General features: G+C 47.5%; 1 protein-coding gene across 1 annotated transcript in view; it reads left to right on the forward strand.

Annotated features, from left to right (window-relative positions):
• The window catches only part of CFAP299 (cilia and flagella associated protein 299), a 2,008,232-nt gene that overhangs the window by 116,823 nt on the left and 1,864,603 nt on the right, over nt 1-26,806 (forward strand). The window contains exon 2 of the mRNA XM_086963158.1: nt 19,952-20,082. Coding sequence (XP_086819284.1) covers nt 19,952-20,082 — 131 coding nt within the window. The remainder of the gene's footprint in view (nt 1-19,951; nt 20,083-26,806) is intronic.

Consider the following 26,806-nt stretch of genomic DNA (forward strand, 5'->3'; position numbering starts at 1 on the left):
ATTCTGGATTCCCTGCTGAGATGTCCCCCAACCTTGACTGTACTCCATTCCACCCACTTCTCTCCTAGTACTGAACGGAACTGACCATATCCTGACACCGCTCACTATATAGCTGCTCTGTGCCGACTTTGATGAGGCTTTCCATGTTCTTGATACTAGATCGAGCCCCGGTATATCTGGATCACCACATCAGCCCCCATTGCCCCAAGGCCTGCAGCTCTTATGTTAGATGAGGAAGAGTGGGGGAATCTTTCAGTGTATGGAACCCAGTGGGTTGCTGAAAGTAAAAGTGGAATAGCATTTGCGGTCGCGTGAACTCTGCGCAAGCCTCTGAAGAAGTGGAAAAAACCATGAAACGCGTCAGGCAAGATGATGCTGAAAAAGTTGGACTCCTTTGCTGCTGCAGCCTTCATTAAAAGAAATCCCTCAAGCAGTACCACCCTGTGTAAGGGCTCTTCTGTAGGGGTAACTCTTGTTGATTTTTCATATATATATATATATATATATATATATATATATATATATATATATATATATATATATATATATATATATATATAACCATATATATATCCAACAACAGAGGTGCCCTGACATGGGAAGATGCTCACACAGGATTGACTCTTCAGCCATTTATTAAGGAAAAAACAGCATTTCTTGGATTTAAAACTTTTTTATTAAAATATAAAAAGTAGAATATACATTTAGCAGTCTTATATACAGTACAAATGTGGTATGCATCGCTTTTTATGTACTCCCGAAGAGGGAGAAGAAAGGAAGAAAGAGAAGAAAAAAGGGGGGGGGGGCTTAGTCGTGTGTCCATGGTTGGACTCTTGTCAGGTGTGTGTCAAGGAGCTCCCACATTTCTTCTTTTGAGTTGTGTTCTTTTGAGTATTTCCCTGTTATGTTGTCCGCTCCTCTGAGAAAGGTGACCCAGTTCATCCACGTTTTGAAGTTGGCTTTGGCCGTGGTTTTCCAGTTTGTTAGGATTATTTTTAGGGCCGCTGTGAGCATTAAGTCTAGTAAGTCTCTTTCCTCTTTGCTGTTAAGGTCTGCTGTCATGTGTTCTGTGGCTAGGCTTACAAAGCTGATTGTTAAATCTTTGTTGAAAATTTTGTTTAGGAAGTCGTTCACCTTCGTCCAAAACCTCCTGACTTTAGTGCAGTTGAAGATAAGGTGTTCTAGAGTTCGTTCTCCTCTCCCCAGTTCCAGCAGTTGCTTGATTCGGTTATACCAATTTTGTGGAGTCTTGATGGTGTCCAGTAGGCTCTGTGGAGGAGCCAGAATTTTGTCTGGGCTAGTTGTGGGGTTATCTTGTTCGTCGTTGCCGAGCGCCACAGTTTGCGTCGTTCGCTGTCGTTTAACTGCCTTCCCAGAAGTTGTTCCCATGTGTTCGTTGTTTTCTTATTCAGTGATGATGTGGATGGGTTTAGGAGTTTGTATATCTTCGCCGTTTGGTGGCCTGCCGAGTTCAAGGCTTTCATGTATTTGATGATGGTCGGTTCTTCCTTTCTTAGGTTTGCTTTCGTTATGGCTGTTTTGATTTTCAGAAAGGTGTAGAGTTCCCGGTTTGGGAGTCCGTGTAATTGTTGCAGGTTTTGGAATGTTAATGGTGACTGTTTGGTTTCTAGCTGGTTTGGGAGGCTTATTCCTTTCTCTATCCATGTGTCATTGTGGATTGTTGTTCCTTGGTACGTTATCTTGGTGTTGAACCAGATTGACTCCCATGCCGTGCCTCTCAGTTTCAGTGACATTCATTTGTCTATTTTCATCAGTGCCTCCTTGGTGTGTCGCAGTATCGGGTTTATTCTTTAGGGATGTCTGTTCGCAGTAAGGAGCGCCACGGGATTTAGCCCCCCTAGGATATTCCTTTCCAACTCTAACCAAACCGGTTCGTAGCTTTGAGAGTTATCTAGCCAGAAGATGCCTTGCCTCGCTAGGCAGGCTATTTGGAAGTTTTTGAAATTGGCTAGGTTGAGTCCTCCAAGGTCTTTCGTTAATCACAGCTTCTGTAAGTTGATTCTGGGTTTCTTGTTTCTCCAAATGAAGTTGTTTATGAGTTTGTCCAGTTTTTTGTGGAATGGATCTGTCATCGGGAGCGGTAGCATGCTGAGCGTGTAGTTGATGGCTGGCGTTACCATCATCTTTATTGTTTCGATCCTTCTCCACCAGCTTATGAATTTGGGTGACCATAGATCTAGTCTTTCCTTTATCTTCTTCAGGATTGACTCCTCGTTGTGTTCCAGTGTGGATGCCAGGTCTCTCCCGAAGAGCAGCCCTAGGTATTTGAGCGGTTTAGTTTGCCATGTAAGTCCAGAGTCGCCAAGCACCTCTCTGGTAGTGTGGATGTTCATCGGTTTACATTCTGATTTGTCCTTATTGAGCTTGTACCCCGAGGATTCGGCGTATTCTCCTATAGTGTCTATGAGTGCTTTAATTGACGTGGCCGGATTGGTGGTTGTGATGAGAATGTCATCCGCGTAGGCCGCCAGTTTGACGGTTTTCTCTTTAATTGTGACACCTGCTATTTCGTTATTGCCCCTTATTCTGGATAGCAGGGGTTCTAACGCCAGAAGGAAGAGGCCTGGTGAGAGTGGGCAGCCTTGCCTGCTGCCTCTACCCAGTGTGAGTGTTTCCGATGTGCTGCCATTTACTACCACTTTTGCTTTTGGTTCGTTGTACAGGGACATCACCATAGATCTGTATTTGGTCCCTAGCCCAAACTTGCTCATACAGTTGTTTAGGAATGGCCAGGAGACTCTGTCAAATGCCTTCTCCGCGTCCAGTGCTATCATCACCGCCTGCTCGCTGCTGTGTGTTGTGTGGTTGATGAGATGGCACAATAGGCGCGTGTTGTCTTGCGATAATCTGTTTTTGATGTATCCTACTTGCGAGTTATGGATGAGGCTTGGCAGAACCTTGTTCAGTCTGTTTGCCAATATCTTCGCGTATATTTTACAGTCCACATTTATGAGCGAGATCGGTCTGTAGTTCTGCGGGTATTGTGGGTCTTTCCCTTCTTTGGGTATTATCGTGATGTTAGCCTCTCCCATGGATTCAGTCATCTTGCCCCTCTGTATGCAGTGGGTGTATGTTTCTGCCATTAGCGGTCTCCGTTGTTGGCTGAAGGTCTTGTAGAACTTTGCCGTGTACCCGTCTGGGCCTGGTGCCTTGTTCGGCTTGAGCTGGTTGATGGCTGCTTCAATTTCTGTGTCTGCTATGTCCACTTCCAGGGCTGCTCTTTCGTCTGCAGAGAGTTCTGGCAGGGTGGTGTTATTGAGCATAGCTGCGCCGCCGTCTTCTCTTAAATTCTTGTCTTCGGTTTAAAGTTCCTGGTAGAACTGCCTGAATACCTCGAGTATGCCTTTGTTTGTCGTTTGGGACTTATTCATGTTGTCTGTTATGGCCGCGATTGTGTGTTGCCTCTGTTTTGCTTTAATGTATGACGCCAGTTGTTTCCCTGCCTTGTTGGCGGCACATAGGTTTATGGATTTGAATTTATTCAGCCACGTGCCTGCTCTTTCACTTAGGATCTTGTTTAGCTCATATTTCTTTTTCGTTAGTGTAGTGAGGGTATTCTTGTCCGCTATGTTAGCGCAGTGCCCTCTTTCCAGCTGTGTTATTTCTTCTTCCAGTTCGCTGATCTTTTTGTTCCTGCTGCAGTTCATTCTTGCCTCGATTAGGTGTGTGTGTGTGTTGGACATCAGTATGTAGTCTATCTTGCTGTAGGAGTTGTGTGGATGCGAATAGAAGGTGTATTCACGTGCGTTTGGATTTTGTAGCCTCCATGGGTCTGCAAGGTGCAGTTCAGTGCACAGGTCTCTTAGGATATTGTTGTTTTGTAATTCGTGGCTTATTCTATGCGGGTGTCGGTCTGTGGCTTGGTCCATTACCCTGTTCATATCTCCTGCTACCAGCATGAGGTCTTCTTGAGGGATGTTCGATAGCATTGTATTCACCTTCTGCCCGAATTCCTTATCCTCGGTGTTTGGTCCGTAGATGTTGGCTACGTGTATCTGTTCTTCTCCTCTCAGTAGGCTCGTTATTAGTATTCGTCCTTCTTCATCTGCGCTTGAGTTTTTAACGGTTAGGTTTGACTTCTTGCTCAGTATGGTGATTACACCTCGTTTCTTCCGGTTTGCCGGTGAGCAGAGGACTTCCCCTATCCACTTTGCTTTCAAAAACTTCGCTTCTTCTTCTGTGAGCTTGGTTTCTTGCAGTGTGTAAATGTCGCCTTTCAGTTTGGTCAGGTGGCCTAGTATTTTCCTTTATTTGATTGGGTGGTTGAGGCCTTTTACGTTCATGGATACCACCTTGAGGTTTGTAGTTAGTTTGGCTTTCAGTGCATTATTCATGGTGGTCTGGTGTTATCGCTGTCTTCTTTTCTCCTCACTACGTGCCTGGCTGAGTATTTTGTCTGTCTTCCTTGGATATTACTAGGAGCCTCCCCCGAGGGCTGGGGTGTGGGGTGATAGATGGGAAAAAGATTTTAGAAGAAAAAGATAATATAGTTACACATTTACGTACTGTACCATTCGCTTTCTGGTCTGCATACCCCCCCCTTCTCCCCCCTCCTCCCCCCTCCCTCCCTCCCCCCCACCCTCCGCCTGTAGAATTGTGGGTGTGTGACAGCAAGGGTCCTCCCGCTCCCCCCCCCCCCAAGTCTGTGTCTGCTGGGAAGGAGTGGCAGTCTTGCCTTTGCGTCTTTGCATCGGGTTAGCACACTTAGTTTCGGTAGGTGACTGTTAGTTGTTATCATTAATCGGCTATCATTAGTCGGCATATAACATAGGGTACAAAAAGGATATATCTGGTTGTAGCTGGTTGACTTCTGCCTGGCGGGTCAGTCTCTTTCCCCTCTTGAGGTAGATGCGGTTGTCTATGTGCGTGCACCAAAGTGCGCTATTTGAGGTAGTCTGGTTGTGTCGTGCCCTGCTTGGCTTGAGAGTTTTGCTTGCTCAAAGTTCTCTTGATTGTCAATGCGTATATTTGCGGGTTCCGTGGGTAGTTTCTGTGTATTGTTCTTTTCCCCTGTCTCACTCTCCTTCTCCCTCAGCCCCGTCCGACGACGCTCTTCGCTTAGCTCCCGGGCTTTGTAGCTTCATATCCTCTTGTTCCGGGCCGTTTATGTATCACCTTAGGTCGCTGGGGTCCTCAAAGAGTTTGCTTCCGTGTTTGTCCGTTATCCTCATTCTGGATGGGCCGGCGAAGGTAAAGGTGATGTTGTTTTTGCGCAGTTGGTCTCGCAGGGCTAGGAACCCTTTTCTTATTTCAACCGTGATTTTTGAAAAGTCTTGGGTGATTGTCACCTTCTTTCCATTGATCGACATTTGCTTGCCTTTCCTGGCTACAGTGAATATGGCGTCTGTATGATTTGCTCGTAGAGGCTTGCAGATTATTGGTCTTGGGATGTTGCTGTTTGCCAGTTTCTTAGCTGGGATGCGGTTTGCTCTTTCGATCTCGAAGGGCCTATCGAAGCTAAGGCCTGTGAGTTTCGGAATTATGGTCTCTAGCATCAGGGCGCAAAACCGGGGGTTTCTGCCTCCTCTTCGGGGATTCCTAGCAGCCTGATGTTCCCCTTGCGGCTTCTGTCCTCCTGTTCCGCCAGTGCTCTTTGCAGTGTTGATGTTCTCCTTATTACTAAACCCATGTCTTTGTGCATTGACCCTGTGCGATCCTCAAGATGACTCACCCTTTTCTCCACTTCATCTAACCTCCCGTTAGCCTTGCTTTGCTCGGCCCTTATTGCTATTAGTTCCATTTGGATGTTATCCACTGTCTTTTTTGTGGCCTTTGTTAGGTCGTTGCCTTCCGTGATTTTTTTTAGTAGTGTGTCCAGCGTTATAGTTTTGTTGCTTTGGCCATTTTGTTTCTTTGCTGGAGAGTCCGGGACGTCATTCTTGCTCTTTTTGGGATCGTTTGTGATCTTCTTATCATCCTACCCTGCCATGGTGTCGAAACCTCTTCTGACTTGATATGTCAGAAGTCTGCCTTCTTTCTGTTGCTGTTTAGTCGGTTCCGCCCTTGGGTCTTTTGCTACTTTAGTGGTTTTGCTGCCAAGTGGGGGCAGGGTGCCTTCTCTGAACCTGCACGGCCCCTTAATGATGCGGGTCCTGGTCTTCGCCCCCGCCAGTCTCTTTGCGTCTCCGTGCCCCTGCGTGCCTCTGCTTAGCCTCGTGTCGCCTGCACCCTCCTGTAGCTGTCTCGCCTCTGTGTTTGTCCGCCACGCACTGAGGGGGGTGTGCGTTGTTGAGTGAGGGCTGGCGCCCACTTATTGCCCCTGCGCCCTTCCCCTTTGCGGTTTGTCTCTTGGGGTTTGCGACCTGTCTTTGCCCTCTGGTGGCTGCTCGCGCCTGCTCTTCCTATGTGCTTATCGGCTGTGTTATCGTGCTTTGTTGCAGCTATTCAGTTCGTCTGGACTCCTTTGTTTACTTGCCTTCTCATGCCTGCCCCAGCCTGCCGAGCTTCTCCCACTCGGGTATGTCGCTGTGTCTGTTTGTAGTTCCTTTCGCCGTGTTGTTTCTACCATAAGAGGGCCGCCACCGGCTTCTTTCCCTATCTAAGATGGCTCCTTCGTTTCTTCGCCCGCGCTTGTGCTTTCCTATGTGCTCATCGGCTGTTTGCTGCGGCTGGCTGGCGCGTTTTGGGCTTCTTCGTTTCTTCGCCTGCTTCGGCCAACCGGGTGTGTCGTTGTGTTTGTTTGTAGCTCCCTTCACTGTGTCGCTTTTGCCCCTGTGCTAAGATGGCCGCCGCCTGATTCTTTCCCTTATCTAAGATGGCCGACGTTGTCTAGGCTCACCTTTCGGATTATTTCCCTGGTTGGGGGGGCACCTCCTGTTTGCTGCGCGTCTGGGAGCTGCAGCGCTAAGTCTCATCCGCCCTCCGCTTTCTCTTTCATCTAAGCTGTTGTTTTCCGCCCACCACTGTGCATATCTGGCTGCGCCCGTGCCTCTCTCCCTTTGCCAAGAGTTGTATTTCCGGCTTGCTTCCCTGTCGCAGCTGCTTGTACTTTGGCAAGATGGCCGCCCCTTGCCTCTTCCCCTTTGCCAAGATGGCTATAGCTACATTCGGTGGGCTTGCGGATTTCGGTCGTTGCTCTGCGGCTCGTGTTGAGCGTTGAGCTTCCTTTCGCCGGAGGTGCGCTTACTTGGTTATTGTTTCCTGGCGGCGTTGCTTCTCATTCTGCCTGTCGCCTTCCGCGGCTTCCTCTCCTCTCTCCTCTCTCAGGATCACGCCGCCATATTGGGCCGCTCCTTCCTCTCCTGCCTCTTCCACCTTCTTCTCCGCCGTTGCCTCGTTCTGTTCCTTTTCAGTCCTTTAAGCCTCGCGTGTGATGCCGCTTAGGTTGCTACACGCTCTTGTCACTTTTGGTTACGTTTCTTTCACTTTAACCTTCCTTGCGCGCCGCTCGTTCGACTTGGGGGTCCGGAGCTCCGGACTTAGGTATCCTGCCTCCTTGCCATCCAAGCCACGCCCCCGAAAAAACAGCATTTCAGTCCGGAGTGCAGTGAAAGTCATTATGCGTTTCGGAGCGCACCTGGCTCCTTCGTCAGAGGGAAACACAGCAGTTCTCTGCTTCAAATTTGCATCAAGTACGTAATCGCACGCAACTGTTATGGATTCCCAGCCAGTGGACGTTGCCTCTTGGCATGCTGGCACTCGTAGTGAAAATAATGTTTTTCTTAATAAATGGCTGAAGAGTCAACCCTTTGCGAGCATCTACCCATATCAGGGCACCTCTGTTGTTGGATGGAGATATATATATATAGACTAGCAGCCCGCCCCGGCGTTGCCCGGGGCAGAAGGGGCTGGGGGCAGCATTGTTAAAGATTAGACTGCAAAACGTCAACATTATCGGCGCCATCTTGCCCCTTTCCAAGCCCATTCGTGCGCGTAAGCGGCAGCCATTTTGAGCACCATGGCCTCCCTGCCCCTCGCTGGTAACCAACGCGTCTCTCTCTCTCTTAGCCTCGCAAGCATCCCCCCGCACACTGACAACCCCCGCTCTCTCATGCTTTGGGTCATAAAACCCCTTCAGCGCAGCTTCACCACAGAATCCCATCCTGTTCCCAGCGCGACACCTCCCCTCATTCCTTTCATGGCCTCAGATCCTTTTGATGCAAACCCCCTTTTCCTGTGTCCCCGTTTGTCTTCCTTGTTCCCAGGCCACCACCTGGCCCTGCGGATACTGTTTATTACCCCGTACAGTAGGAAGCTTCCCCTCCCCATCAAAAGACCCTCGAACCGATCAAAGCCCCCACCCTATGAGATCCGATCAACCCCATGCATTCCGTGAATCGGCGGAATGCCCTGCTGTGCGGCAACCATCACCTGTTGTGACCGGGGTGGGGAATCCAACTGTAAATGTATGTGGGAACGGGCCTGAAGGGGAGATTCCGAGGATGTTCTTTCAACTATCTGCGTGTTGCGAGAATGTGTTATGTGCAATAAAGGTCATAAACCCTAGTATAAGAGGCCAGACCTCGGAGATGTGGTTAGAGCACCTCGTGACGATACTTGCTGTCTGAATTGATGTGTTCTCCTCCGGAGAGAATAAAATCCTCGTTTCCTGCCTTCCAGTCTCCAGCGCCTGCTTCTTCATTGATTAACATTGGTGGGTCATAGAGGCGATACCGCCGGGCAACATAAAAGGGTCTTTGGTTACTGGTTGTCTTTGGAACCCCTTTTTACAATTGGCGCCCAACGTGGGGCCCATCAGCGACTCGTGGATCCAGTGGGAGAGGTCCTGACGACAGAGTGAACGACTGCAACGATCGGAAGGTACCCTGTCCGATAGACCCTCGTCTGACAGCCGATCATCCGAACTTCACTGGTTCCGAACAGACCTCTCTCGAGTGATCTGCGGTCCTGACTGGGAACCATCAGGAGTGCCACGAGAAGTACGAAGAGAAGAGGACGATCGGGCGCTGGATTCGGAAGACAAGAAACTGTCCATGCGGTCCGGGTAAGGTCGTGTAAACACGACGAATTGCGAAAGTGATAGATAATTGAAAGTGATTGATAATTGTTGAGAAAATACTAGTATTACTTTTTGTTAATTTATTGGAGATTCGCTGTCTGCAAACGGAGAAACAACAGGCTCTCCCTTTATAAACAGCGAAGGATAGGTACGCACCCGTCGGACCTATCTTTCTCCCCCACTGAACAATTGCCCCCTCCCCCCCCATTGATTAACTGTTATAGATTGTTTTCTGGAGATTCTCTGTCTGCAAACAGGGAAGAATAGGTCCCCTCTTTACAGATAGTGAAAGGGTAGGTGACGCGAACCTTTGCGAGCCTACTTATTCTCCCCATTGACCATATTGATTTTTTATTTTTGACCTAACATTGATTGCTCAAGATTGGTTCATGAGGTATTCACTACGTGCAAACAACGTAGAATAGAAATATTCTGTCTAGTCTTTGCGCGCAGTGATAAGATAGGTAGTGCTGACTATTATCCCATTGTGATCCGTCATGCCTGTCTTCTCCCCACTGGTTAGTAGCCTGTTTCGCCCGGACCGCTTATTAGAGATGAACCATCCGGCTCCGCTGGAAGGCACCCCTAATAAGGACATGTTCACGAAGCATGGATTAGTCGCTATAGCCTATAGCCAGCTGTGGCATAAATATACGAAAAAGGATCGAGAAAGTCAGTGGCCACTGATAGGATCCTTCGAAAATGATAGAATAATCGCACTAGAAACAGCCCTTGGTAAAAACAAGACGACGTCCACTATGCTTGACAGCTTCGGCATGTGGCGAAAAGAAGCCGAACAACGCAAAAAGAGAACTGAGAGTAGGTTGGGAAAAGAGCTGCGGAAAGCAGCCCACCTAGCGGCCCAGAAACTAGAGAAAGAGATAAAAGAAAGAGAGGATACCAAACAGAAGCTAGAAATAGAAACATCAAGCCAGTGTCTGGTTAGAACTCCCTCCACGCTCTACCCTGAATTACACTCAAAACAGCGAACCAACGATGATCTGCTGCTAGGTCCTCCGATCATCCACATGCCCCCTCCATATGCCCCTTCCCAACCCTTAGCCCAGCACCCACTATCCCCAGGTACCAGCGAGAGTAGCACCACGGCTTCAGCCCCCATGGCCTCCGTGACGGCTGAACTCCTTGTATTAGATGCTACGCAAACGACAACGCTGGGCGACCCAGAAGCCCGAAGGGTTGGTCCCGCTAGAGCATATAGACTAAGCAAACACGAACGAGCAGGGGTCGACAAGATAGCAAAGATACTGGTAGAGAAGAGGGAGGATGAAGAGTCCGTCACGGATGTGTTTAATTCTTATACTGGGAGTCACAGACGACACTTTACTGTACAACTGTGTTACCACGTCTTAAACGCATACGAGGACCGATATCAAGAAAAAGGTCCACAGAGCCTAACGACTCTGTACCGGAAGGTCGATATCGGGGATGAGAGTGAGAGTGATGTGACGGACCTCCTTACGCGTACGCTTGAGGTTTTCCGCCACCTCACTGAGCAAAAGCTGAAAATCGAATCCACTACATCCGTAGCAACCGATCCACAAACTGAACGACCTAACACTATGATGCCGATACGAGAGGCTGCCCCTTACTGGGTTCCTCCACGAGGTGAAGGGACTCACGATGATGCAAACAACAAAGATGCAAAGGGAAGGGTAGTGTACAATTGGGTCTACCAACCATGGGACCGGCAAGAGATTCTGACCTTCCGGAAATCTCTGCCTGACCTACGTAAAAACCCCACTGCCTTCTATACTGAGTTAGGTACGGCCCTAGGATCGACGATTATGACCCTAGCTGACATCGACTTGTTTTTCGGGTTATGTCTACCAGCTGATGTGTGGAAGCAAATCCGGAAAGTCGACCACTCTGAGCTGTTTGGACATAACTGGTCACAACTTGATGGCATAGACAGACAACGAGAACCCGGACAAAAGCTTTTGAAAGCCATTTTAGACCTCCCGGATAAAATCGTGCAGAAATTAAAAACCCTGATCCCAGAAAAGAAAGTGGACTGGTCGATAGTAACGGCTTGTCGCCAGAAACCTCAGGAGGATGTATCGGAATACTTCTCCCGGTTTGAAACGGTGTTCTCCGATTACAGCGGCCAGGACCTGACCACTGCAACCGGACACCATCTGTTTGTCCAGAATTACGTTAAGGGCTTATCACCGGAGGTCTCGCAGAAACTGCAGGCCAGCGAAAGCAGCTGGGCAGCCTCCAAACCTACGGCTATCCTCCAGATGGCCCAATATTATGAACATCAGAAAAACGAAAACGATAGAACAACAGAGAGAAAGAAGAAAGAATTAAAGGAGAGGGTGATGATGGCTCAACTGCAAGGGGTGACTCTGGGACGATACCAATACCGGGGAAACCATCAGATGAACGTCCCTAAAACGGCACCTCCCAAAGACCGTGCTTCAACTCCCCACATTGGACGTACAGACATTAGAGAGGACCAGTGTGCCTTCTGTAAAGGATCGGGCCACTGGAAATCTCAGTGCCCGGTTCTTTTGGAACTCACCAGAAATAGAGATCCTAGAGATTCAGCAAACGAACCAAGAAATAGGGGACCACAGCGAGGGCCCCCAAACAACGCAACTAATGATAGGTCAAGTAGACCAAACACATTTGATCGACCCCGACAGAACCAATGCCAGCAATCTGACTACGATGATGTTCATGACTTTGCATAGGACTGCCTAGGGCAGGGGAGGGATCCAGTCGAGCTCCATGTTGACCAGCAAGGCCCTTATGTCACTGCTAAGGTCTTGGGTACAAAGTCACCATTCCTGGTAGACACTGGCGCAACACGTAGTGCATTATCTAAACGACTGATTCCAAGGGCACCCTTGTCTGGCTTACTAATAACATCGACAGGTTTCGATGGGACGCCCTCCACTAACCCTTTGTCCGCCCCAATCCTCTTTGACTTAGAAAACAACACCACTGACACTACGTTTTTGCTTTCCTCCAATAGCCCTGACGCAATCATGGGACTCGACTTATTGAAACACTTCCGAGCAACGATTAGATGTTCTCAAGATGGAGTCCGAGTTTTCCTTTACGACAATCCTGTTCTGCTTAGACATTGCCCCCCCAGACACATGTTTTCCATCACCGACGCTGACACTTCCCTGCTTGACACTCTGCCTCCGTATCTGTGGGCCAAAACGGATTCGGATGTAGGGCGCATGATGATTGACCCAGTGCACATCACTGTTCGACCAGATGCAACACTCCCAAAACTTCCACAATATCGGATATCGCCCGAGGGCGAGAAGGCATTGGTAGAAATCATCCAATCACTGATAGACGCAGGAGTGGTAGAGGAAGTAGTTAGCAACGTTTGCAACAGCCCAATCTTGCCCATCATTAAGAAACAGGGAGAAGGAGATGAGAAAGCATACCGCTTCATCATTGACCTTCGAGAGATCAACAAAGTGGTGGTACCCCAGTACCCTGTGGTCTCGGACATTACCACCATCCTGACTTTGATTCCCTCCACTGCCACCACCTTCACTGTCATTGACCTCAAAAACGCATTCTTTTCCATCCCCATCCACCCAGACAGCCGATATCTCTTCGGTTTTACCCTAAAAGCCCGCTCGTATAGGTTCTGCCGAGCACCCCAGGGCTACACAGAAAGCCCTAGCATCTACAGCCAGGCCCTCAAGAGACAACTGGATCAAGTCCAGTTACCCGATGGAGTGGTGTTAGTACAATATGTCGATGACATCCTCTTGGCAGCCGACACCACTCCGCTAGCTGTCACAGCCACCATTCAACTCCTGCATTTCCTCGCAGAAAATGGCCACAAGGTCTCTAAGAAGAAGTTGCAATTCTGCCAACCCCAGGTCACTTACCTAGGCCACCTTTTGTCCAAAGAGGGAAGGAAATTGACTCCTGACCGGATCCAAACCATTCTCGACACCCCCGTCCCAAAGACCCAGAAACAGGTCCGCTCCCTACTAGGCCTCACCTCCTTCTGCCGACAGTGGTTACCCAACTTTAGCCTTGTAGTAAAACCACTGCTTTCATTGTTAGCAAAGGACATCCCTCTCCCACTCCCTTGGACCCCTGAGTGTCAGGCTTCTTTCATGCAACTACGAGATGCCCTCTGCTCGGCCCCTGTGTTGGGTACCCCCGATTACACAAAGCCCTTCTCCCTTTACACCCATGAAAGGGAGGGGTGCGCTTTATCTGTCCTGACCCAGTCCATCGGCTCAAAGCAACGACCATGCGCTTACTTCTCAGCCACTCTTGACCCTGTAGCCAGAGCCCTGCCTGCTTGCCTTCGAGCCGTAGCTGCTGCTGCGATCTCTATCAGACAGAGTGAGGGGATCGTGCTCTCGAATTCCCTCACAGTACTGGTACCCCATGCAGTTGACACCCTCCTAAACCAAACCAAAACGCAACACCTGACGAGTGCACGACTGACAGGATACGAACTGACTCTGCTCGCACCCCACATCACTCTGAAGAGATGCACCACACTGAACCCAGCAACCCTGCTGCCCTTACCAGAAAACGATCCCAATGCGCACCCTGTACACGACTGTGTGACCCTCACAGACGAACAGACCAGAAGTAGGGTTGACCTCAGAGACACGGCCTTCCCCGACCCCGACGGAGAGCTGTGGGTGGACGGTTCTTGCATCAAACTCCCCGATGGCACCACTTCAGCTGCCTATGCAGTCACCACGGCTCGAACTGTAGTCGAGACAGCCCGCATAACGCAACGATCTGCCCAGGCAGCGGAACTGATTGCCCTGACACGAGCCTGTATTCTAGCAGCAGGAACCACAGCAAACATTTACACCGACAGCCAGTATGCCTTTGGGGTGGTTCACCATTTTGGGCTCCTTTGGAGGGAGAGGGGATTCTTGACCTCACACGGCACCCCCATTTTGCACGGGGATCTAGTCTCCGCCTTGATCGAAGCCGTCCTTCTCCCCAAAAAGCTTGCAGTCATCAAATGCCAGGCACACAAAAAGGTGACAGACATTATTGGACAGGGAAATGCACTAGCCGACCTCACTGCCCGAACGACAGCTGAAAATAGGACGACAACACGCATGTACGTGACCAGGTCACAAGCAGAAAAATGGTCTGACGCTAGGGACACTATCAGAGACATTCAAATGGCTAGCACACAACACGAACTGACTGAATGGACACGGGTGGGATTGAAAGATGACGAAGGCTGCTGGCGAACAAAAGACACAAACAAATGGTTGTTACCCGACTCATATCTGATTCCCATACTGACTATGGCACATTCCCCTGCCCACATAGGATCAGCCCCCATGATTGAACTTGTCTCCAGAGTTTGGCACAATGATAAGATCACAGAGTCCGCCAAACGCCTGGTCCAACAATGTTTGATATGCCTGCAACACAATCCCGGGAAAGGAACTGTAGTACCCCGGGGAGGGTTTGGGGTCCCGAATCACCCGTTTGAAGTCCTGCAGATGGACTACATCCAACTAGACAGATGTCAAGGCCTGAAATATGTACTTGTGGTGGTATGCGCATTTAGCAAATGGGTGGAAGCATATCCAACCCGTGACAACACTGCTATGGCCACAGCAAAGGTACTGTTAAAGGAGTTTTTCCCCCGTTACGGCCTTTGTCGAATTTTGTGGAGCGACAATGGCCCCCACTTCGTAGCCGAAGTTATCCAACTCATTTTGAAGGGGTTGGGTGTGAAACAAAAGTTCCACGCAGTCTTCCACCCCCAATCTGCTGGATTAGTTGAACGACATAACGCCACACTGAAACTAAAATTGGCCAAGATAGTAGCTACCACAGGACTGAAATGGCCAGACGCACTCCCCCTGGCATTGCTTTCAATGCGTTCCACCCCCACCAAACACCACTTGACACCATACGAGGTTGTTTTCGGCCGGCCTATGAATGTCTGGTCTGCACCGAAACCAACTTCCATTCATGACGTCCCGGACGTCCTAATGTCTGATTACTTATGTCAGTTGACTAAAACACTGTCTGTTATCCATCAACAGGTGCTGCATGCCATCCCTGACGCTTCCAGGGGTCCCGGACACACCATTCAGCCTGGGGATTTTGTCCTGATCCGGAATTTCCAGCGTGCCAAGAGTCTGGAACGCCGGTGGACGGGCCCCTGGCAAGTCCTCATCACCACCCGAACAGCACTACGGGTGGAGGGAAAACGCAACTGGCTGCATGCACACCACTGTAAGAAGATCTCCTCGACCCTGACCTCGACTGAAAACGTCGACAACCAAGAAGAGCTCCTGAACAAGGACCGACCGTCACTAACCTGCTATCCTGATACCGACACACTTGAACTTTCAAAATTCTCTGATCCCACAGTGCCATCAAAAGAAGGGTATTTCCTGCGTCGAAAGGAGGGAGTCTCGGCTAAGTAGACCACGGACTGAGTTAAATCTCAGAACGGTGACCTAAACACTACCAAGGGTTACCTGGAGAGAAGCAAAACAAAGTCTGTGGTTCTGCCCGCTACCGAGCCCCTTGAAGATGATGGAAGCGCCAGATAAGAAGATGATGGAAGCGCCAAATAAGAAGATGATGAAGGCAACAGGAAATACCCACCGCAGAAACCCAAAAGCAGACAGACTCCATAGCCCAAAGACTATTGCACTCTTCATCACAATCCTCTTCTGCTTTCTCCTCATGACCACACTCTGGATTGTGGAAGAAAATGCACCTGCTCACGAAACATTCCTGACCACTGTCCAGCCTACCACCGTGAAGGAACATTATCTGATCTCGCTCTCTCCCCAACTCAGAGAGAGACGAAAGGAATTTTGGAATAACTCCTTCGTTCAACTACTTCACCAGCACAACCTTGCCACCAATGCCACCAACTGTTGGATCTGTGGGTTGCTACCCCACGCCACTGGACACTCGATACCATTCATCCCTTCACCTTTCTCAGTTCACGGTTCCTGTCTTGCCTGGCTGATGCTTCTGCAAGAAAGCTTTAAGGACAATGCCACCTCCAGCAAAACCGTAACGCATTTCTACCACGGGGTCTGGCGGAACAGAACAAAGACACACTTCTGCCCGCAGACCAACAACAACACAATCCACTTGGACATCCCTGCTAAAGAACAAGTTGAAATGCAAGTGTTCAATAATCCGACCAGAACCACCTTCTCCTACCTGCGAAAACGAACGGCTGCCACTCTGACTGTGGCCCTGTCAGTCATCAACGTCACCGGCCACATGTGCATGGAAGGGCTTGGGACTCAGCTGGTAGGCCACAGTGCCTGCCGGTTTTCCAGAACTCTGGACTCCGCCGACCCACCTTCCTTTGTGGCATCTCCAAACATGTATTTCGTCTGCGGCACGAAGGCTTACACCTGGCTCCCCAAAGGCTGGGGGGGCACTTGTTTCATTTCTTTCATCCTTCCTCCGACTTATGTGGCACCAGCAAATCATCACAGACAAAAACGAGCCAAGGACATCGAACAAGCCGACTCAACAGGAGCGCAATTCATCGATGCTATGAAAGGACTTGTCCCCCTCTGGGGCCCGATGGCAAACAGCCGTGCCATCCGACATCTGACTCAAGCAGTTGAGACAACAATGAACATCACGGCTGGTATCCTTGCTAACAACACCGCTGAACTTCAAGCGGTCCGCTTGGTGGCCCTCCAGAACCGCCTTGTCCTGGATGTGGTTCTTGCGGATCGTGGTGGGGCATGCCGCATTATTGGGTCCAGCTGCTGTACGTACATACCGGACAACTCACCCTCAGTGTACAAGGCCATCGAACATCTTCATAGACTCTCTTCAGAAGTCCACCAAGAACAAGAAGAATGGTCGCTGGGTGGGTGGTTCTGGAGCACCGTTAAGAACTGGGGCTGGAGACTATTCACCATTATTCTGATTCCTGTGGTTGTAATATGCGGTTTATGTTTAGGAATTCAATGTCTACCACCCCTGTGTACATTATGCGTAAATTGTATTTGCCCTAAGACTGTGGACTTTGGAAACGAACATATGAGAGCAATATATGATGCCGAGGTTAGGAATTTGATGAAGATTGACATTGAGTAAGCAAGTTGGCTAAGATATGTTGAAAAGGGAGGACTGTTAAAGATTAGACTGCAAAACGTCAACATTATCGGCGCCATCTTGCCCCTTTCCAAGCCCATTCGTGCGCGTAAGCGGCAGCCATTTTGAGCACCATGGCCTCCCTGCCCCTCGCTGGTAACCAACGCGTCTCTCTCTCTCTTAGCCTCGCAAGCATCCCCCCGCACACTGACAACCCCCGCTCTCTCATGCTTTGGGTCATAAAACCCCTTCAGCGCAGCTTCACCACAGAATCCCATCCTGTTCCCAGCGCGACACCTCCCCTCATTCCTTTCATGGCCTCAGATCCTTTTGATGCAAACCCCCTTTTCCTGTGTCCCCGTTTGTCTTCCTTGTTCCCAGGCCACCACCTGGCCCTGCGGATACTGTTTATTACCCCGTACAGTAGGAAGCTTCCCCTCCCCATCAAAAGACCCTCGAACCGATCAAAGCCCCCACCCTATGAGATCCGATCAACCCCATGCATTCCGTGAATCGGCGGAATGCCCTGCTGTGCGGCAACCATCACCTGTTGTGACCGGGGTGGGGAATCCAACTGTAAATGTATGTGGGAACGGGCCTGAAGGGGAGATTCCGAGGATGTTCTTTCAACTATCTGCGTGTTGCGAGAATGTGTTATGTGCAATAAAGGTCATAAACCCTAGTATAAGAGGCCAGACCTCGGAGATGTGGTTAGAGCACCTCGTGACGATACTTGCTGTCTGAATTGATGTGTTCTCCTCCGGAGAGAATAAAATCCTCGTTTCCTGCCTTCCAGTCTCCAGCGCCTGCTTCTTCATTGATTAACATTGGTGGGTCATAGAGGCGATACCGCCGGGCAACATAAAAGGGTCTTTGGTTACTGGTTGTCTTTGGAACCCCTTTTTACAGCATCGCAGCAGGAGAGGTGCAGCAGAGCGGCAGTTTTGTTGTTCCTGGCCGCTTCTGCCCACGCTTTGTTTTCCCCGACGTCCCGAATTTGTGGAAAAGGCTTTCTGAGCACTCAGTGTTCATGGCCCCCGCCCGTCGTAGGTCCTGGGCGCTTCTGCCCACGCTTTGTTTCCCCCGACGTCCCGACTTTGTGGAAAAGGCTTTCTGAGCACTCAGTGTTCATGGCCCCCGCCCGTCGTAGGTCCTGGCCGCTTCTGCCCACGCTTTGTTTCCCCCGACGTCCCGACTTTGTGGAAAAGGCTTTCTGAGCACTCAGTGTTCATGTCCCCCCCCCCCCCCCCGTCGTAGGTCCTGGCCGCTTCTGCCCACGCTTTGTTTCCCCCGACGTCCCGACTTTGAGGAAAATGCTTTTTGAGCACTTAGTGTTCATGGCCCTCGCCCGTCCCTTGGTGCGCACCCGCGGCTGCTTCACTTACCTCATCCGCCGCTCCTTCCTGCGCTGCTTAGTTTACTGCTCCACTGCTCCTACGCTTCTCGCCGCTCCTCGCCGCTTGTCCGCTTGCCTCTCCTCCCCGCCTGTCCGCAGCTCCTCCCCGCGCTCATGTCGGCCGCTCTTCCTCTTGCTCCTGAACGCCGCTCCTCCCGCGCTCCCGATGTCATCACGCACGTCGCGGCCGGCGCTACTTCCAAGGGACTACTTTTTTTTTATTCTTAAATTTTTTAAAGAACGTATATTTTTTTACTTTTATATAGCCTATGTCCTTCTGCTTGCCCTGACGTTTTCAAAGATGTCTTGGGTGTTTGGATTGGTGGTGTACTTTTCGAGTTTACCTGGCTCAAAGGACACAGTTCTCTCTTTATAATAGTAGTATATATATATATATATATATATATATATATATATATATATATATATATATATATATATATAGAGAGAGAGAGAGAGAGAGAGAGAGAGAGAGAGAGAGACAGAGAGAGAGAGAGAGAGAGAGAGAGAGAGAGAGAGAGAGAGACTATAGTGCTTTAGAAAGAACAAATCCGCAGTGAACACATGTGGCAAATGCAGTGTTGGCACAACACCAGGCGCTACAGACGCTTTCACAGCTGACAGTATTTGCAGTCTGATATGGTGTGCAGTTCACCTTGTTACACGTATTAGCCCGACTTCATAGATCTGAGCCCTTGCACCGAGTTAACTCTTTGATGACTCACCTCGTCTGACTCTGTTGTCAATTCAACTGAATTATTTTATGTAAAGGCGGGTAAAGCTGGTTTCGTAATATTTGTTTTGGTGTTCATATGCGTAGCGCTTTCCCGTTCAATCCTCAGAGCATAAAAAAGTAAGAACTTTCATTCTGAACATTCACCTCCGAATCTTTCAGTTATCTTGACCCTTAGACGAAGTGGTACTGAAGGTGTAAAATGTCCTAGCACATTGACTGACCTCAGATTCGCGTTCTCGTCTTCACCCCATGATGAGTGACGGAAAATCCTCTGGGCCTACTTTGCCAAGAGGGTTCTTCCATGCTGTATTACTGCCAGGAAGAGTACAATATGGTCTTTTTGTGTTTTCAGCGGAATCCTCCACGCAGTGTCACCTGCACCAGGCGTTCTTCCACTGTTATACATTATTCCACAGCAGGCAGCGGCACTCCAGGGTAATTTCCGCACACAGAACAAGGGAAACTGACTGCAAACACGACTGGAAATTGTTTTTCTCAGGAGAAGCCCCTGGTTTCAGTCGACTTCCTGTTATGGTTCTCGTTTCTATCCACACGTCTGTGTTAGTCATGGCGACGCACACAGAAAAGGAGAGAGATTTAGAAAGCGCCTCAAATTTGAGTGGTACAAAGTGAATGTCGTAATTCCTACCTTACCTACATTTTTTTTGCCTTCTAGTTAAAATTGCTGTTTTGTTATGGCCATAAACACGTGATTTTCCCCTGAGGTTGTGGCTCCTTTCTTTTCCTCTAGGACGAAGAGCTGGCCCGCCAGCTGGTGGAGCTGGGCTACAGAGGTAGCGGCGAGGTGCTGAAACGAGAAGAATTCGAGGCGAGGAAAGCGGCTGCGGAGGCGGCGCGCCTCTCTCAAAGGGCTCAAGAGAAGTAAGTCACCGATTCATGCTCCGACTTTAGTTTGCCCAAATGGCCACCGGTCATGCCTTTCCATAACGTGACTCACCGTTCCGAGGGCTGAGGGCCGTTTATTTTTAGCCTTCCCAATTCTGGGTGTGGCAGGTACCCCCTGGGCCTGTGAGGTCACAGGTAACACGTACTTAGCAGGTCACAGAGAACCTGAACTCACTAGATGCAGGAAAGCATTTTAACTCAAAGATGCTACTATGTGAAGGTTATTTTTGTCCTCTTTTGATCTTTAACCGCATCTGTGTATTTTGCTTTGAATTATGAAAGTATTATATCAGAAAGTGGAATCTGTGAACGAATTAGCCATAAAAGTCAATAAAAATCATTAAAACACAAGCCAGCGCTAACCAGGTTAGAAGCTCAGGCAGAGCAGTTGATTGTTGTGATACAAAGGGGCACCCCAGTGGTGTAACACAAAATGACAGGAGCCCCCTACAAAATGTAGTTAGTGGACCTGACATTTCCATCATCTGCTTTGTAACTCCCAAAACCGAGCAATCTCTCAGGACTTCTCACCACGTACAAAGATTTGATTGGTTGGCCTGTCCTGTACTTTTGGGGCTCCAGAGTCGCTGACTACTACAGCCAGTGCCGTCTGAACGCATGGGCACGCTGGGCAGTTGCCCTGTGGGCCCCACGAGCATAGGGGCCCCATGCAAACTAGAATTTAACACTGATTTTCAGTTAAACATTTTTATTCCTGTGCGTGGTCGTGTAGGCAGGGCCCAGCGAACTGCCTTGCCCGGGGCCTATAATGCTGTTAAGACGGCCCTGCTACAGTGCGCCAAGAGTTTCCTATTTGTGGCACTTAAGAGCCCCTCCATCAAACGTCTTTATAGTCAACTTCTTGGTACTGGAGACCCTTTGTAGCCCCCGTGTTTTGTATATGACAACAGTAGCTGTGTAGTAACAACAGTACGTAACGGGGACAATCACGACCTATCAAAAGACACTTCTTTTGAAGGTAGACACGTTTTTGTGTTTCATTTCCATAAACGTCACAGTTTGGTGTCATATTTGTGCGTTCTTACTGACAGCTGCTGGGTGCAGTCATTTGCAGTTATTTTCATGACACAAAGCCAAATGCAAATACACTAAATATAGGGTCTGAGGGAAAATGTAGAGACTCACTCGGATGAAATCCCCCTAATTCTACTGATTCTACAACAACAGAATAATCTGTGGACCATAAACAACAAAAGAAAAAGTGCCTCTAGGTACAATTCTAGAGTCACAACCGCCACTAATGCTAGTGTCCTAAGTGCAAAAAAAGAGTCAAGATGCAAAGTAGAGATTCATATAGACAGTGAAATAGAAAGAACGCATTCAGGATTACTGGTATCCCATAATTTCACTTAAAGTGCCCAGTGTCATCATCTGGTGTTCCAAACAACTCTTCTTCTTACCTCTCTGATCAAAGAGGGATATTGAATGAGTTGCATCCTCTTGTAGGGTTCTTACCAGAGGAAAAAGCATAGAGGGAACTCTTTATTTTTTAGAAAAGTGCTGTTCAAGAAAAAGAAGATATGTGTAGTTAAAATGGGATAGAGAACAGAGACAGAGGGTGGTGTTCTTCTTTGTTATAATCTTAAATTGTGTTCCTACTTAAAAACAGTGCAAGAGAAAGATAGCAGTTATAACTATTCACTGCTTGTATCTATGGTCGACATGTTTCAGCCAATTGGATAACTCTCCCTGGCTTTCTTCAGGACCTCAGCACACACAATCTTTGCTACTGCGATTACCAAATGTCATACATACTGATGGGACATTACTATACCCTTTTGATTAGTGTTCAGATCCTCTGTATATACCTGATGTATAGGACATCAGTGCAATACGAGGACTAGCCCTCACCTCTCTCGGCACCAGCTCCAGTCAAAGAGACCCCGCTCTGTCCATCGTCGCCTCTAGCTAGGACGTTGCTGGGATGGAGGTCACTGTCTATATGAATCTCTACTTTGCATCTTGACTCTTTTTTTGCACTTAGGATACTAGCATAGTGGCGGTTTGTGACTCTAGAATTGTATCTAGAGGCACTTTTTCCTTTGTTGTTTATAGACCACAGATTATTCTGTTGTTGGAGGGACAAAGTCAAATGCCGCATTATTAGAATTTGTTGCCCTGCCTGCACAGTCTCCACCATATTTTCTCACCAATGGTTTGAGGCATGCCTCAAAATGGGGTTCACTAAGGAAAAGTTGCATGGAAAGATTATGGGAGGACTAGCACGCTCTCATTCATGCACGCTTACCAGTCTATATTTGCCTGGAACTTTTTGTGGCATTTGTTGGTCAGAAAGTTATGGTATTGTGAAGGTATTAACAAACTGCAATATGGAACATGACTTGAGAACTAGGTATTTCATATCAATTCCAGCCTGTCACATGTAAAGCTGTTCACAATATATAATAGGAAAATGGTGGGGGATGCCAAAGAACATTTCTATGATTTATTGAATCTTAATATTAAATCACATGAACAAAGGTGGCCGTAACAAGTACTAATCCGAGATTACTGACAGTTTACTTGTGACTGATAGCTGTTCCTTTTTTCTAATATACATGCTGGCTGCGTTCTGCCTTCACCCCCACATTTTAAGAGGTGATATCCATGTAGGATATGTCTGTACCGTCTTTTGACTGATGTTTGTATTGTAAATACATAATGTTTATATTTTCATTTGCCCCATCGTAGTTGGATGTGACCGATTCTGAAATGGATGTGTTCTTCTTATCTGCCCTCCAGTGTAAGGCACATTACATAGGCCAAGAGGTGATAAACTTAAGTGGAGATACTCGGGTTCAATTTTCAAACCACTTCTACATATCTGTATTTTCTGTGTTTTTTTCGGCTTTGTCTAATTTGCGCAATTAAACAACCAACCCCTAATTTAGGATATCCTATGACATCCTAAGATTTAGGAAATAGGATATCTAAAGAGGAAGCCGGATGGCTGGTTGATACTGGCTTACAGCATTCACCAGTCACTAGAGTTTTTCAGATCACTCTGCCACGCCCTGTTCTTAATATGAACATATGGAAAACTACAGATGGACCTATAAATTAAATGGACCATAGTACCACCAGTATATTGAAATGTGCTCTAGTTATGTATCCGTAGCCCCCTATATAACTCCCAGAACCCCAAATTGAAATGAGTACCATGATATCTACGAATACTGAATTTACCAAGCCACAAGGCACCCTCCCAATCAGAACGCATTTTTTCACAGTAGAACAAAGTCATTTCAGAGAGTTGTACAAGTGGGAGAATGTGTTCAACAAATAGTTATGAAAAAGAAGAATGGAATTATGAATCGTTCAGAAAAGGGGACAGAGTGGAGATATGATATCAACATTTAAAAATAATGAAAGTAGAAACTTAGTAGAGCACATTCAGATATTCCAATAGAAGGCTGACTTTCAAACAAGGGTTCATGAAATATGCTTACTGGAGAGTGTGGGTCAAAATATGTAAACAAAATGACCCTGCACCCGAGAAAAGCCAGTGCACTCTAGTAAGGATGTCCTAATACACCATATTTAGGAAAAACGAAGCAGTCCAGAGCAAAGTTAGCCCTACACACCAGAACAACATGTATTTTCTAGTATAAATGTTCTAGTACATCATATTTAGAAAAATTAGAACAATATATTGAATAAATAGCTTCCCAGGTGAAAATGAGACAGATGGTCGTGTTACTTGATTGAAGTCAATTTTGTTTATTGAAAAGCAGTTAATTCTTTAAAAAGCACCACACAATTTCTTGCCAATGCGTTTCATCCCTCACGGGACTTCTTCAGGGCTTCATCATAGTCTTTATCTGCTGGCAGTGTGCGTAATGATTCACGATGATTTTTATTATTAAAAAGCGGCGAAGGCGGTACAATGTATTAGTGATTCGATTCACGTAATCAAAATTGTTTCAATATGCGTCACTAGGCGTCCGAGACGGTTCTTAGGTGTCAATAATTTAGAATAATGCGGTATTTTAAAATAGTCGATTTGGTAACAAATTCCACGTTACTGATGTTATATCTGTTTACGCTAAGACCTTGTCCGTGAGATATTACCACATGGGCGATCTGTGACCCCTTGGCTTTTCCGTAAGTAGTGGGCAAAGTACGCTGCCCTCCACAGGACTACGGCCGTCCGATTACCTCCAAGTGGTGACTTGAAATATGTATCCAAATCAAAATCTCCCAAAAATAGCCACATGGGAATAATCGTGGTGGAATAGACATTACAGAAGTAGAAAGTAAGTGGAGTCTCCTGTGTTTCAGCATGCTTGGAAATTGTCAGACCTAGTCCTGGTTGTCTTAATGTGATCTCATTGGCGATCTCAGTGTCTTTCTATCCTCAAAACTTGCGTGGGACTTTCTTACAAGTTCGGCCTTGCAGATAGTGAGTGTAGACGAGATATAAGCTTTACTTGAAGAACAATTCTGGAAATTGACCATCATAGTAATGAGCAAACACCTTCTTTGTAAATTCAAGGACAATTCGTATAACTTCCACATTCACACGAAGTTTGGTCCTTCCAGATTGGAGCAACCTTAATGGATGTTTTTATAAAAGATAGGCAAAGCATGATATACTGGGTGTTTAGTGAGAGTCCAGTTAATCAGGGCAAATGGTTAAAGTAGACAGAGACAATAATATAGATGTACAGATGGCACAGCAGTAGTTAGCTGGGACCACTTGCTGACATTGTATAGCTTAGGAAAAGTGGGGGAAGCTAGGGAGATGGTATTTGGTGCCCACAGTAGCAGGATGTTTCTGGTTACTTCACGCATGTAGGTATTATAAAATTAAACCCTGAAAGTAGAATATTCAGGGATCCTCCTCCCAGACCGCGAGACAGTTAGGAACAATCCAGATGAGGTATGTCCTGTGAGACATGCAAAGCAGAAAAAATAGACAAGCACAACTCAGTGCTTGAGAAGAGGAAGGCACTTGATTTGAAAGAAATCCAAGCAAGGTTAGATTAATTTAGGCGGCAATGTATAACGAATACAATAGTGGTCCCAGAGAGCATGAAGGGAAGGAGAGGGGACCATAGAAGAAAGCGAAACAAAGTGACAGCAAGTACTAATGGATACATAATAAGAAATATCCAGTAGAACGGGCTGCCATTATTGGCATAGAAAGTAACCGTTTTTGTACATCATAAAGTTACAAACTGGCCACCTTTGTGGTGACCAGGTGTGTTTGTTCCATAGAGCCGTCAACCAGTTTATCTTAACGTAGGCAATTACTTAATATGAATTAAAGAGCAGGAGATGTGTTCTATGAGTCAAGCGTGCCCTGAGACAGATATCTGCAGTGAAACTCTTTCTGGCTCTTCCATTTCCATTAGACCACGTGATCCGCGTCCAATCGGGCCATTCTCCATGAATACTTTTACAGAGGCATTCAAATGTTTCCTGAAAGCAGACTGCCCTGCACTCACACTCCAGAGGGGAAGGAGCTGTCTAAGATGTTGAGCTTCAGTGATTCATATTTTGCCCTCTGAAAGGGACATGGACCAGTACGTTTTTCGACACTGTATGCAGTTTTCAATGTGGGCCTTTAAAAAAGGTTTTCATTTTTCACCTACCCAGGCTAACAGAAGAGCTACAGGCTATGTTGGCTACGCTAACTGTTTTCGAGCTGCACGCATTCCAAGGTTTGCTATCATCATTGAAAAGATCAATGCATGTAACATTTGCTGGCATAACCCTTCACTTAAAAAACAAGAAAGGGTTCCATTTGCCCCAACTCTGTAGGCTTCATGGAATTATTTGAAATATTCTGATCTGAATTTATGGTTTAGGGAGGGAATCGCACGAAGCAAGGATATTTTAACTGATTGCCTTTCCCTGGATCACTTTCATGACATTCCCTGGCTTAAGTATGTAAGGGATTGCCTTGCGGACCTGGTAAGGGCTGATTTATTCTCTAACCCAGAGAATATGTGCAGAGGAGACCTGAGTTGGGTGAAAGAGAACTTCCTTAAAAACGGTAGATGGACAGGGAAGCAGAGTAATTGAAGAAGCCCAGTGTGCATGGGTATTTCCCTTTGAAAAGCAAGCCATGAACCGAGCCCTATCTTTTATGGCTCAAAAGTTCTAACAATCGATTCTTACTGACCAGGTACCGTCTGGACCTTTTTCATTACCTCCTGGCCCACCCGGGTGGGGCATATAGGGACCAGAGTCTCCCTCCTTGTGGGTGCGACGGGAAATCTCCACAGGATATGATGCATTTTTTTTATAATTTGCAGTTTTTATGAGGTTCCCAGAAAATCTTATCTCATTCGATTTTTTTAAGAAGTGCAACTTTAGACAGGTTAGACCAGCGTTATTTTTTTACAAAGGCTTACTAGCAATTCTGTGTTATACGTTCTTCGTTTCTTTAGGTTCTCAGTCAGGCTCAGATCCAGCTGCGACTAATCAACGTGCTAGTATCTTTAAAAAAATATAACAATAATTTGCAACTGTTTTTTATTTATTTATTTATTTATTTCTAAATTTTCTAAAGCGCGAACAAATACCATAAATGGTGTCTCGGCGCTGGGCAGACAAGGAGGCACCTCCTGTGCATTATTGAGTGAATAGCCATGTCTTCACTTGCCTTCTGAAGAGCAATAGTGAGGGGCTGGTTTTTATGTGATGGGGCAAGGAGTTCCAGAGCCTCGAG

Source organism: Lissotriton vulgaris, chromosome 3_1 (genome assembly GCF_964263255.1).
Source record: "Lissotriton vulgaris chromosome 3_1, aLisVul1.2, whole genome shotgun sequence".
Classification (NCBI taxonomy): domain Eukaryota; kingdom Metazoa; phylum Chordata; class Amphibia; order Caudata; family Salamandridae; genus Lissotriton; species Lissotriton vulgaris.